We start from the raw sequence: 14,545 nt of genomic DNA, 5'->3' as shown, positions 1-14,545 counted from the left end.
AAATTAAATTTATTTTAGCAATTATTGTTTTTTTTAATGTCACAATTCCAACCCTGCTCCTTTACCCGGGCTTGGACCGGCAAGTGACCCGAAATAGGCGCTCTGGTAGAGTTACTTTGAGTGTGTGTGTTTATAAGTAGTTTTAAACCTTGTGATCCACAAAACAGCATAAGAGTAAAAGAACTGACTGCGTTACAGCACCCGCTGCTTGTTGAGAGTAAAAGCGATACGAGCTTTCACGAGTTTTAAAAAAAAAAGTCGCTAAGGGGTCTGAAAATTCGCTAAATATAGCGACAAAGTCGCTACGTTGGCAACACTGGCAGTGACACCGATACCGATACTTTGACCTTTCACGTGCAGCGGAGAGAGGTTGGGAAGAATCTGCAAACTAAACGCTGGGATTGGTACAGCAATAAGAAAACACACTTTTCATTCATGTTTTGGGTTTTTGGAGCTGTGCTCGTCTCTGACGTGTGTTTAAATGTGTTTGAGGCTTATAGATAACATAGATGCGACAGCACAGGTTCAGCCATTTCTCACAGTGCATAAACACCAATGAATTTAACATTAATCGGTGCGCTACATACTCAACTTAGAGGCTACAAACAAAGGATCGATCATAGTATAGATCCAATACCAATGCCAGCGCTAGTATCAATACTGTGGATATCATTTAAATCTCTCAACAGTTGCAACTCCCTGTGACTGCTGACCTGGGTTTGTATTGGAGACTGCACAGTTGTTTAATCCTTTGTCCACTCATCCCACATTTTGATTCATATTATGAATATTCAAATATCAATACGCTTTTTTAGAGCCTGTCATTTATCCAGTGGCTGTGACGAAAACAGAGAAAGCTGCCATTATGGGTTAAGTCCAGGTGTCACTGAGCTGTCTTCAGGACACTCAAAAAGCCCACTCCATGAAAAGTAAGTGTCTGCCATCCATCCATGCAGTTACTTCAACTCATTCTACCGATTCAGGCCTTATTCCAGGTGAATGTCGGGATCCAGCCTGTACAGACCGTCAGCCTGTGGCAACCCTGACAATCAGCTGATTCTTAGTAACCTCAGCTAATATGTTGATGAAGCTGTGCATCATTTTACCTTTAAACTCTAGGGCTGGGCCCAAATTTGGCTCTTTTCACTTTATGCGGTCTTGCCAGCATTTATCAATCTTCAGCCGGCCATATGACCCTTTCAGGGCTGAAAAACACCTTTGACCCATGAGAGCCCAGACTGTCAGGAAAACTATGGTAGAGTTAATGTTGAAACTTTAACAGGGTGTGGGTTCATATGGGTCAAACCATTGAAATCTGTAACCATCCATCCATCTTCATCCGCTTTATCCGAAATCTGTAAATCTGTAACCACATCAGTAAAACACCAATAGTGACGTTTCTCTGAGCGTTCTTGTTTTGGGAGAAAATGACAACACCTCCCCCTGCTGGTTAAAAGCATTTACTGCAGGGGGCAGGAGCGCATTTGTAATTTGAACCACCCTAAAGCCTCTGTGTATCCTAGATGGGCAGAACTACAATAGTAGTACTCTGTGAAACAACCAGTAAATAAAAGTAGAGAGAATGTGATCAAAATAAAAGATTAAAATGAACATAAACACATGAAACATGGAACAGAGTGAACTGAAAGAACAAAAGATCATTTTAATGTTACTGAAGATTTATTTTTTCACTCATTTACTCAGATGTTGTTCATATATAAATGTATTTACAGAAAATGACGCATAAAGCAAAGTGTCTTTACTTTCCTAATAACAAACATGGCATTTCTAACAAAGCTCTGGAACTTATTTAAACCTATATATCTGTATATACACCTTATTGAATTCATATTCAGTAGTTTGGAGGTTTGTCTTTGACCACTATCTTTATTTGTTTAGACGTGCTAGCTAGCTCTGGCAGGGTCACTGATTAAACTAAATACAGGGGAACAGCTTGTAGTTATTATTACTACTATTACTGTAATCATTGGTAGTAGTATTTCATAATAATTTTGACTGCTATATCAAAAGTATTTCTCATTCTGTCATTATCTTTCCCCCACATTAGAAAAGAACACACTCATGATATTCAGTGATGGAGCTATTTTGATCATCTCCTTTAGCTTTGCTATGGCTGCCCATGTGTTTTTACCCTGGGTGTCTAAGTATCGGGTGGACATATCATTACAGCCTGAAACTGTCGGGGGCATTTGCACTTCATCCACTGTCCAGTTGACATGGAGTTTCTCAGTGCTCAGTTCTTTATTGTTCTTTATAAATCCTGTAATATGAACTATCAATACAGCAGGTAAAATGAGTTTTGAACAAGTCACCAACTTTCGAAGCAAATCTATTTCCAAAGGTGCTATTGATGTGAAATTTTCACCACGTGTCAGTAACAACCCATCCAATCCACACATGAAAATCCCAAATCACAGGCAAGTACATTTAAAGTTTGCTTAACAACATTTAGACAAGCCTGTGAAACACTGGGAGAGTAGAGTCTGGTCACATGAGACCAAAACTGAACTCTTTGGATGCCAGAATACACCCCATGTTTGGAGGTGAAAAGCAGTGCACATCACCCCAAAAACACCAAACCAACAGGTGGGAACATCGTGACGTGGGGCTGTTTTTCAGCATACAGCACTGTGATTCAGATAATTAAAGGATGAGTGGAAAAATGTCCTGAGAGTCTTGATAAAAACCTGCTGCCACCTACCAGGATGATGAAGATGAAACGAGGGGACAGTGATGCCAAACACAGCCAACAAACTCGGTTAGTTTCAGAGAGACAAACCAAAGCTGCTAGAATGACCCGGAACCTTCTGGACTGTGTGGCAGCACGGGTAAAATCACACCTGTCACTGTGACTAGTTTCTGCATACAGCAGGCGTATTGAAGCCAACAAACGCTTTTGTACGACGTATTGAATCCATTTCAGTAAACATGTTCATTCCCTCCATGAATCGCTACCTTATTGTGGTGGAGGGGTTTGTGTGTTCCAGGGATCCCAGGGCTATGTCGTCTGGGGGCTTCTGCCCCGTCAGGGTCTCCCATGGCAAATTGGTCCTAGTGAGGGACCAGACAAAGAGCGATTCAGAAGACCCCTATGAGTAGGACACCAAGGGAACAGTTCACCCTGCCCAGGGTAGGGTTACCGGGGCCCCGCCCATGAGCCAGGCCTGGGGAGAGTCCCCGAGGGCAAGCGTCTGGGGGCCGGACCTTAGTCCATGGAGGAATAGCCCGAAAAAGGGGACATGGGTCTCCTGCAGGCCCACCACCCCCAGGAGGCGCTATAGTGGTTGGGTGCATTGTGTGCCGAGCAGCAGCCAGGAACAGAGACCCTGGCAGACCAAACCCCGGCTACCAAGACTAGCAACTGGGACATGAAATTTCACCTCACTTTTGGGGAAGGAGCCTGAGTTAGTGCTTGAGGTTGAGAGGTACCGGCTAGAAAACGTCGGGCTCACCTCAGTGCTCGGGTTGGGGAACGGGTTCTTACTGTCATTTGCGCTTATGCGCCGAGTGGCACCTCAGAGTACCCAGACTTCTTGGAGTCCCTGGGCAAGGTGCTGGAAGGTGCTCCACCTGGGGACTCTGTTGTCCAACTGTGAGACTTCAGTGCTCATGTGGGCAATGACAGTGAGAACTGGAGGGGCGTGATTGGGAGGAAAGGCCTCTCAGATCTGACCCCAAGCTGTGTTTTGTTATTGGACTTCTGTGCAAACAACAGTTTGGCCATAACAAACACCTTGTTCGAACATAAGAGCGTCCATAAGTGCACATGAAACCAGGACGCTCTAGGCCGTAGGTCGATGATCGATTTTGTAATCGTATCACCGGACCTGCGGCCATATGTTCTGGACACTCGGGTAAAGAGAGGGGCTGAGCTGTCAACTGATCACCACCTGGTGGTGAGTTGGATCAGGTGGCGGGGGAGGATGCTGGAAAGACCTGGCGCCTAAACGTGTAATGAGGGTGCACTGGAAACGCCTGGCAGAGGCCCCAGTCCATGAGATCTTCAACGCACACCTCCGGCAGAGATTCAACAACAGGGAGACGGACATTGAGTCCGAATGGACCATATTCAGCATCTCCATTGCTGAAGCCGCTGCACTGAGCTGCGGCTGCAAGGTGGTTGGTGCCTGTCATGGTGGTAATCCCTGAACCAAATGGTGGACACCAGAGGTGAGGGAGTCACCAGGCTGAAGAAGGAGTCTTATCAGGCTTGTTGGCACGCCTCTACAATGTTGTGTGCAGCTCAGGGGCAGTACCTCTGGATTGGCAGACCGGGGTGGTGGTTCCCATCTTTAAGAAAGGTGACCGAGTGGGTGTTCCAACTACAGGGGGATCACACTCCTCAGCCTCCCTCGGAAAGTTTGTGCCAGAGTGCTGGAAAGGAGAGTTCGTCCGCTAGTCGAACCTCAGATACAGAAGGAACAATGCGGTTTTCGTCCTGGTCGTGGAACACTGGACCAGCTCTTTATCCTCTCGAGGATGCTTGAGGGTGCATGGGAGTTTGTCCAACCAGTCTACATGTGTTTGTGGACTTGGAGAAGGCATTCGACCGTGTCCCTCGGGGTGTCCTGTGGGAGGTGCTGCGGGAGTATGGGCTGTCTGGCCCATTGCGACGGGACATTTGATCTGGGGAGAGGGAGGTCTGGGCTTCTCTGCTTCGGCTGCTGGCCCCGTGACCCGGTCCCAGATAAGCGGAAGAAGATGGATGGATGTTCAATACTTGTTCCCTGTGTCATTTCTCGTTATTGCACATAATTTATGGATATCTATGGTTTGATTTCTTTGCATGTGTGGATTGGATGGATTGTTACTGACATGTGGTGATAATTTCATGTTGATAGTGCCTTTAGAAATCAAATCAGAAATCTTTGCAACCATTGTAGCTCATTTCTAAAAATAACTTAAACTAACATCAATGCCTGGTTACATCTCAGCTGGATTACTGTAACTCGCTGTATCTTAACCTGCCGACACAATCTAAACTTAGATTTGGTCTGTGGCGGTGTGGTGGTTCTGTTTCAGCCAGGAAGGCTCAGGGGTGAAGGAGACTGAAATGTGAGGAAGAAAAAGATCTGCAGTCAGAAACAAGTTACAGCTTTAGCTCATTTTACTGAAAAACGTGTAACAGGAGTTGGTGAACCAGGTGCCCCTGTAGCATTACGCTACTACTGTACATACAAGACAACACTCACAGATCAGTCTTTGATTATACAATGCTTCTAATGAGTATGTTCATCCATATATAATGTAAAACCAAATGGTTCTGGGTCACAATGCAAATTAAAAGTGTTTACAGTTGTAAAAAAACAAACAAAAACCCACACTTGTTTTGGTAGTTGGGGATGAGCCCGATTAGGGCTTTATTCCTGTGTAAATCTTATTTCATCCATATGGTCTCCAAGATAGTTCGAGCCAACCTTCTTCATGTGCCACATTTAGAAGGTTAGTGTCTCAGATCACTCCACATTTTAACCAATCACACCAAAAAATGCACGTTTTTGGTGTAAAAATACATTCAAATGTGTAAAACAAATCATGTCCCTCGATCTTTGTCCTGTGCAATGTTCCATGCTGCGGACCCATTGGTGTGGAGATTCTTGGAGGATGATAATGGATCTAACAGAACCGGCCAGTAAGGGTTCCACGCAGACTGGAGTGTTACCAAACTGTTGAAAGGTTTTGAGAAAAATAAGATCCCGCTGCTTGAAGAATAAATGCCTCAGAGAAAACTCAGCTGCTGCAGGAAAATGAGTTTGCAAAAGTTCATTCATAAAAACCCTGTTTACCTGTTACTGCAGCTAAAAAGACACCTGGGAGTGACGAGCCGTGCTGCTTCCTCTACAGAAATCTTCATGCGTTTCATTCAAGGAGTATTACAACTTAGCATCCAATCACAATCAATTCTGTTGAAAGTGTTGCTCTTGACAGAATCCTCTGTGCTGGTCTAATGCTGGGTCCAGATGACATACAGTGTGACCTGAAACACACAAACCTCGATCCTTCGTTGGCAGCACAGGGGGATTAGACAGATAAAACCTGGGCATGGCATCTGTGTCAGAAAAATTAAGCTAAAGCAGAAGTGCTTAAAAACTTGCATTCTATTTTAGGCCACCAGATGGCGATAGCTGTGGTTGCAAAAAGCCTCCCAGAGCTGGGAAAGTGGCGGCCTCCACCTCTGCACACACCTTCATACCCAGTTTATGATCTCATTCACTGCTTTTGGGTCAAATGTAATAAAAAAAAAAAATTTAGTTTGCAAATCTTGGTCATACTACGTTTCAAAGTGTGTTATCATTGGCTGATGACAATCAGAACCCCCCAGCCCCGCCTCAGGTTTTTTGCAAACCAATGGCCCAGGAAAAGTGAGAAACTCCTGGCTCAAAGGGTGACATCACTGTAGCTACATCCACAGTAAACATTTTCCTGATGAGTTCATGGTCCCAGTGGCTAGTTTCACACACTGACGAATACAAAACGAGATTCATTTTTTCATCACGGTCTCCATTAGAATCCAGGAGGAAGATAAATCCAGGCATGTCTTACTGTGTGACTTATAAGTCACTACTGTCTGAGTGTGCATCACCCCTCGGTCCATGTGACATCTGGCTGCTAAGCTAATGACCTTTAGCCCAGTTATGGACCTCCCCCAGGTGGGACAAGAGGATAAGGAAATGGGTGAATGGGGAAGTGATGCTTCACTAACTGTAGAGGTTACATGCTTCTGTTATGTACAGTATATGGTCAAAGAACACACCTAACACAACATAGCTCTTGGCCAAGATGATGGAAAATACCTGACAGAGTGACCAGCTAATATTGTGTAGACAACCTCATTTTCCTGCCCAGGAGAAAACCAACAGAATCTCAAGTCTTTGACCTTTGATCTCCTTTTACTGACATGTTGTTCAGAGTCAGCTGTCCAGTGTGAAATGTTGGGAAATCACCGAGGGTTCAGACATTCTCCAAAACAGCAGATTCCACCGTTCTAGGCTATCGACTCTCCCACTTGGTGAGGTATGAAATATTAACACAGGTCTCTATACAACGTTTTATTTGAACCGTGAAACATATCAAATGTATAATGTCATCCAAAACATTTTGACCAAAATTAACATTTAAATTTCAACATGGATTAAAATATGTGAACAAAAAAAGGGGAAAATCACAAACTAGATCAAACATTCGATTTGGCTTTTGGTGGCACGCTTCTGACAATCCCAACATCATAGTGAAGTGTGGCCCAGGCCTACACTCTACTGCCGGGCAGCTTCATCAGGGTGGAGGGCGTCACCTGTCTGTCATAACATCAAACATTTTTAAAGTCTCACAGGCTTATAAAAACGGAGTGTAAAATAAAGCTACAGCCAAGTCAGCCTGCAGCTGAAATCATGAAGCAACTGATGCATTCAATGTAAATACATGAAAAGAAGCCCAACTTAGACTTTCTGCATCACAACATGTTATTTGGTCCTGGACTTGGATGCACAACAGGAGGCAAACAGACGGAAAGGGCACGCGGGGTAATGGGGGGCTGCGCGCAGTCGGGGCTCCGCAGCTGCTCGTGAGTTAGCATGTTAAGGTGCAAGTGTGCTCACAATATCCTGAGTACAAAATCTTCATCACATTGCGTCTCCCACTCTCCTGCCAATGTGAAACACACTGTTCACAATGCATCGATGGCTTCACTGTATTTTAATCTGTGTGTCAATGTGAAACCTGAGGAGCTACAAAGTAACAGTACGAACACGGGACTGACTCGTCTTTGGGTGGAGCGACTGTGTCGGACGAACATGTGCTGCTCTCTGATGGTTACCCGAGGACGACCCTGTCACGCTCAGTGCGTCTGTGACGGACATGAACCCTGAGCTCGAGCTACAGTCGGCAAATGCTTGGAAACGTATCAGGAAACGAGGTTTTCAAAGGGTCGCTGTGGGAATGTTAGAGTGCATGAATGTGTGCGTGAGGAATGAGCAGACGAGCTCCCGGAGCGCTCGCTGAAACTGAAAGCAGACACAGGATGTAGGGAAACGCACCGTCAGGTCGGTTTGACTCCACATTTATAGAGCCAGTATGAACACTGTTACATACTCAAACCTGCCAGAGCTCCATGTTGTAGTTGGGAAACAGAAGCATCATATCCTGGTCCAATCCTGGACTGTCAGCTACACGGAGGCATTTTAAAAGTGATGCAGTAAAATCAGTCAGTCGGGCTGAAGCATTACACCTCCTGTCACAAGCTAACAGCTAGCACAGCCATGGTCTCTGCAGATCATTTTTACTGTTTCATTTCATAAAAAGTGACCATGTGGTGACAGCCCGTCAGCCTCACGGCACGGTCGGGTCAGGTGACCATCAGGTCACCAGCAGCTGGTTGGTGAACCTGGTCACAGGTATGTAGTGCTTGTTAGTCTGCAGTTTGCATGGAAGATGCTGACGTGTCTGCACACACCTGTTGGCCACGCCCCCTGCAGAACTGATAATGTGAAAAGTGCGACTGGAAACACAACGTTCACCTTCAGAGTAATAGCTGCACCTTAAATGTGTTGAGGCGCAGCTTTTACTTTGAAGGAAAAAGTTCTCCAATTCCAGACGGGACACACTTCCCACAGCTCGGAGGTAATTAGAAAACTGCTAAGTCAGCATATTCCAGGCAAACTGCGAGCAACCCTGGCAATCACAGGGAAGTCACGTAGCAACATGACAGCTAACAGGAAGCACTCACCGACCAATCAGGGAGCACGCTCTGTTTTTTAATCTGGTGACTGGAAGTGGAATCATGTTTAATGTGGTGGACAAATCTCAGACAGCGTGTGATGGTGATCATAAATGATAATTAGCATCAGACGTACAAACTTTTATATACTATGGAATCTATTTGTCTTTATTTTAGCTCAATAATAAGGAAAAAACAGAAACTATGGGAATGTTGTTATCCGACGATAGTCTAACGCTAACGTGCTTCTTATTTCAGCTGAGAAATAAACTGAGGATCCAAATCAGAACTTCCCAAATGTAAAACATTAAGACGCAAACATGTATTTGGATGCATTGTGAGGATTGAAAGAGCCTCAGTCTGTATGGAGGCAAATACAGCAGAACAGAAACATCACAACGAGGCTCCGCAGAGAAAAGTAAAAAAGTGCACACAAGTCTTAGGCCATCACACGCCAGGACTTCCAAATGCATGCACACAACATTAAAACTAAGTACATAAAACGAACCGCCGCCTCATGAAAGCACAGACAGCAACACTTTGTCGAAGCTGTCGTCAGACGCGATCTCATCCAAGCACGAAGCAAAAGGGAGCTGACGACTTTTGGAACGTGAAGAGCAACCGTCGAGCAACGTTTAGGAAAGCCTTTCCTCCAGTGTTGTCCCGTCTCTAAGAAACATCATCAGGCAGAAACGAGCAGTGAAAACAGACCGATGTGTGCGACCTGTTGATGATGGCGCACAAACCAGGAATCGCTCCCCTGCTGCAGGAAGGTCAAAAAGGCAACAACTAAGACTTCCTTCTTAAGACTCACAGCTTCGTGCTGCACACACTTTGTTTCAGAGCAGCATTTCTTGCTGTCAAGCTTCAGCCCAGTCACGCCCAAGTTAGCATACACGTAGCCAAGCAGGTTTCAGTACACCACCTGCTGACAGACAGACACTGATGACAGACAGGTGACCTCTGCCTTCGTCTCCACCCTCATATTTCAGTGAACCAGCCCAAAGACGACATGTTGCACAAACCAACTGTTTCTACTCAAACAGTCTTCAGGTTTTCAAATCACGATTTCAGGGGACAACACAAGTTTGTTCAAACCCGACGAGGTGGCAGATCTACACCTATACGAATAATGTGATGTACATTCAAACCATTTCCCGGGGCGGGTGAGTGGGAACTACGACAGGATGATGGTCGTTCTCCACAGCTGAACAGCCGGCAGCACTACACAGTGTGTTTCCTGTGTGGCACTCACTAAATATTTCCACACACACTGAACTTTGGTCCGTGGTACATTTACAACAACAGGTACAAAGAAAAAGCCACGTTTCTGTCTCCTTATAGTGAATAATGGCTGAGCGTTGCACGTCCACCAACGATGAAACACTAAAATCACCGTCCGTGTGTCGAGACATGATGGGCCTCCATCTCACGCTCCTACAAAGTGCATGTTTCTAAAGCATGTAAGGTGCAGGTAGGCAGCTCTGTGATGACTGAGTGATCAAGCTGAACAGCACGGGGACGCCACAGTTACCAGATGTCCATCAGCACCGTCTGCTGAGGAGGACTCGTTTTAACCCCTGTGGTGTTTTTGCTTTCCTTCCGAGGGGCAAAGTACAGGGTGGTTCCTAATTTCTGCAGCTACTACATAACCTACTACAGGCCTCTGCCCAGTCGTTTCCAGGATGCTGGGAGCGGGGGATGCTGATGGCCAAAGGACAGCAACAGGCTTAAACTGTTGGCCTCTCCCTGTATGGGAGTGGTGTGGCACTGAGACGGCACTGGGAAATGGAAAATGTCACTGGTGTTTCACTCGTGCTATGCTGAGGCTTCGAGAAGAGCCCGAGCAGCGGTGGAGGAGTGGGTGTAGTTTAAGAATCCACCTCTGGGAGGCTGCCTGGGTAAAGTAGAGTTTAAGTGATAAGCCCACCATCGGGGAGTGTTGACAGCAGGTTGGACACGTAGCTGGGTTGTTTGTTTAAGAGGTCAGAGTTCATCCGTCCGAGCAGTCCTGAACCCAAGCAGAGAAAAACAAGATGACGTAGGTACGAGCTTCAAACTCATCCCTGGTTGGGAGCTCAACGCCCACTCTCTGGGTAAATCCTCAGTTAGGAGGTGGAGTTTCCTCCTTTGAATAAATTCTGGACCCAGGCGAGGGGCGTGGCCTGATGTCAGGAGTCATCATCCGTGTCCTCTATCAGAACCTTGGTGTCACGAGTCTTGGACCTAAAAGGAGAAACAGGAAGGAAGCTCTTAAAGTGGGAACTCAAGTCCACGACTGATCACTGAGCTAATGTCGTCTGTCTCAGGCGTGTTCGCACAGCCGTGGCTGCGACACGCGTGGCCCTTTGAACACGCAGCCGTGTGTCGTGTGGCTTCAACACTGCTTTCACATCTTCCTTGTGTAATATGTTTATACTGGATATGTATGCACTGGGATCTACACTGTTAAATGGTGACACTGTGTAAATTAGGTGGCATCAAACATACTGTCTATACAATCAGGCTGCAGGAGGCCCGTGGATCACCAGCGTCACTCAGTTCTCACTTTAGCTGCCACAGACACATGTGGCGGTGCCTCTGCACACTGAGGCGCCGCCACATGTGTCTGTGATGTTCCTCTGCAATCACAGAATGACTGAATGCTTTAAACCTGAGACAAACACAAGATTTTACCTCTAAACATCCAATCATCTGTTTTCTGAGTCAGCGGTTTACGTGTGAACATAATAACCAGAGGTCTTCACAGGTTATCAGGCTGTGGTTTTACCATGAAACAGATTGCTATGCAAGTAAACAACTACCTGAGATAGCTAACCTTTGCAGGACCACGAGCTAACCCCCCCACAGATCACTGCGCTGACTGTATCTATAATAAATGACGTTGCAGTTTCTCTGTTTTGCATGAAGCTACATTGTTCTACGTGGGGTCGACGGCCTTCTGTGCACGCTGATGAAACATGCGTCTCCTCTGCCGTGACTGAGGGGCCCACGCCTGCACTCAGCAGGACAGACAGACGGGGAAAAGACTTACTGCGAGGCCAGGCGTGGCCTGCGCAGGCTCATACTGTAGCTCCTCTTCCAGCTCTTCTTGCCCTGTCGGTTTCTCACGCCATCCTCCTGGTCCATCATCTGCTCCAGGAGGGTCTGGTCGTCGGCGTTGAGCGGAGCCACGCTGATGTCTCTGACGGCTCTGAATTCACCACAGTTGTTCAGATGTTCGTTCTCCAAGCGGAAGAAGTTCCACACAAAGCGCCTACAAGGATCACACATTAACCCGTTACTGAGTTTCTGTTACTTTATCACTTCCTGATCTAGGCCCTGCAGATACACAAAGTTAGGAATGAACTATGAGAAAAACCAAAGGGATGAATAAAGAAAAAAGACTCTGTGTACCGAAAGACCTCCAGCGGGGCCAGGACTGTAGCAAAGATGTCAGAGATGCCGTCAAACGTGACGAGCGTGGTGACGGTGACCGTTAAGATCCATCCGAAGCGTAACAGCACGTCCTCTACTATGGCGCTGTAGTAATAGGCCTGCAGGAGGACGCACAACAGAGCACGCGCTTCACATTCATGCTGTGTGACTACATAACAACACGTGCTGCTGTTGATTTGTGGATGACAGGGTTAGCAGCAGCAAGCCTGCTTAGTTCAGCCTGAAGTCCTGACATTTGGACACCGACTTTTGTAAAGTGGCCACAGGAGGAGCTGCAGCTTCTTTGTGTGGTGTAATACCTTGTGTGGATAGACTATCTCCTCTCTCAGGAAGGTGTTCTCTCCCGCGTTGCGGTCAAACAGTCCCCAGTCCATCTTCAGATCCCAGACCAGAGTGTAACACGAGCTCAGCGCCAAACAGCCAATATACAGATAGAAGAAGATCTGGGCCTCCGAGCCTGCGTCTGTGGGCGGGACATCAGAGTGTTCTCCAGTTACAGCCTGCCATTAGAGCTCCATCCCATAATAACAACACAGAGGAGAGAATGAGCTCAGGTTGGCATTGCCTTATAACACGGCATCTGTCAGCCTACCTTTGTGTGTGCTGTAGAGGGCGGAGAAGGTAACAGCGAAGAAGGTGGTGGAATATTTGCCAGCATTAACCAGATGAGGGAAGGCCCGCTTGGTGTCACGGTAACGGCGCAGACACTGGACGAATCGGAACCACGCAGGAAGACACTTGATCACCGCCCGAACGCCATACGAGTACGAGTTGCACACATCGTTACCTGAAGAGGACGACATTTAGCCACCGGTTTGCTCCGACACGTGCGCGTGAGCAGCGAGCATCTCGGAGCCTCACCTCTGCTGATGAGCCCGTTGTGTTTGGTCCAGTCCAGCTCAAAGCTGTAGAAACAGATCATGTACTCCAGGTCCATCAGCACCACCACCAGAGAGTTGAGCTGGTCAGCCAGCCAGAAGTCTGCAAAGCCAACGCGGTGAAACGGAGCCGTCACCACTCGAAACTGCGGAGGAAGACGTCACAGGAAGAGCCCTCTTCAGAATAAAAGCTTAACCACACAAAAGGTATGATGTAAAGACTCTGGTCAGGGCCATTACCAGAAGTTTGAGCAGCCAGAAGCGTGACTTGTAGTAGCAGGTCTTGAAGGGGTTGATGAGGAAAAGGAAGAAGAGCCCATAGAGAGCCAGAGGGTTGGCCTGCATCGGCACCAGGATCTTGTCGCTGAAGAGACAGGACAGCAGGCTTACGCACCACAGCACCCCCAGCAGACCTGCAATCTGCACACACAATGACTCAGTCAGCATCCTCTCCCCGTGGAGGGGGCCACGGCCCACAGATCGTTAAATCATCTCTATGAGAACACGACTTCTTTCTTTGGTTCAATCTGACCTCTGACCTCAAACAGATGCTGATGGGACAGGTTGTTTCTGGGGTTCAGTTCAAATATGAGCACATGGTTGACGCCTGCTTGCCTCCAGCCGTAAGTGTTGATGCCTACAAGACAAAAGAGTTGTTTTTTTAACTTCCTGTCTCTGATATGAGTTGATGACTAACTCGACTCCAAACTTGGCACATAAGCTACAGTGTGAGAGTGTCTGTGTGTCCATACCTAACAGGAAGAGGAATTCTATTAACAGGAAGCCTCCTCTGTAGATTCGGACCATAGGCCAAACATCAGAACGATCTGTCCCCACAGCTACTAATGACAAAGACCAATCAGGAGACAGCACCATCAATACCGAGCAAAACTGCACAGAGCAAAAACAAAGTGCCTGATGTGAGGAGTCTGCAGCATGTCTGCAAACAGACTTTTGTTTATCTGCACAACAACAAGTGGAAACCAACATTCATGATGGTTCTACTGGAGGATGGGACGGCACGTCAGTCATTTGTTTCCTGTGGATACTGTTACAAGTCAACCTAAAATCCCCAAAACACAACTAAACAATCACAACAACACAAGTGAATACAAAGAAAGGCCAATCATCTCTCTGCTCGTCCTTCTTCTGCTCCCGTTGTTGTGCAGATTTAAGATGCTTATCAGAGGTGGAAGTGTGCTGCTCACTCATAATTACGACCTCCTGCCTGTTCCTGTGGAAATCATGAAATCTTTGTTTCTGATGTCAGCAGGAAGGAGCCTGAGCCTGGTCCTACTGCAGGTTTCCTTCCACTGTCACTCGTCACATGACTGTTGGGTTTTCTCTGCATGTGTCATTGTGGGGTCTACCTTACAATGTGCAGCACCCTGAGGCGCCTGTTAGGGTGCTGCATAAACAACACTGGTCTTTCCCTCCACAACTTTACACACTACTGTTCCTCACATTCACAGAAATGTATTACTGGTGAGTTACT

The 14,545-nt window shown here is 46.7% G+C and overlaps 1 protein-coding gene across 2 annotated transcripts in view; it reads right to left on the bottom strand.

Annotated features, from left to right (window-relative positions):
* Positions 1-5,261: 5,261 nt before the first annotated feature.
* LOC146614288 (solute carrier family 53 member 1) overlaps positions 5,262-14,545 on the bottom strand; it is a 39,069-nt gene continuing 29,785 nt past the window's right edge. Inside the window, exons 8-16 of one of the 2 annotated variants that reach the window (XM_085376951.1) lie at positions 13,803-13,892; positions 13,590-13,687; positions 13,291-13,470; positions 13,034-13,196; positions 12,765-12,959; positions 12,472-12,635; positions 12,131-12,270; positions 11,769-11,990; positions 5,262-10,960 (exon numbers count right to left, since the gene is read on the bottom strand). In XM_085376951.1, the coding sequence (XP_085233077.1) occupies positions 10,906-10,960; positions 11,769-11,990; positions 12,131-12,270; positions 12,472-12,635; positions 12,765-12,959; positions 13,034-13,196; positions 13,291-13,470; positions 13,590-13,687; positions 13,803-13,892 (1,307 nt within the window). In that variant the 3' untranslated portion in view covers positions 5,262-10,905. The remainder of the gene's footprint in view (positions 10,961-11,768; positions 11,991-12,130; positions 12,271-12,471; positions 12,636-12,764; positions 12,960-13,033; positions 13,197-13,290; positions 13,471-13,589; positions 13,688-13,802; positions 13,893-14,545) is intronic. The other variant, XM_085376952.1, reaches the window with a different exon arrangement.

This window comes from Diplotaxodon limnothrissa, linkage group LG18, assembly GCF_057381915.1.
Source record: "Diplotaxodon limnothrissa isolate DT_005_m linkage group LG18, D_limnothrissa_male_GT1.1, whole genome shotgun sequence".
Taxonomy (NCBI): Eukaryota; Metazoa; Chordata; class Actinopteri; order Cichliformes; family Cichlidae; genus Diplotaxodon; species Diplotaxodon limnothrissa.
The sequence above is the reverse complement of the archived record's forward strand: the minus strand, read 5'-3'. Positions and strand labels throughout refer to the sequence as shown.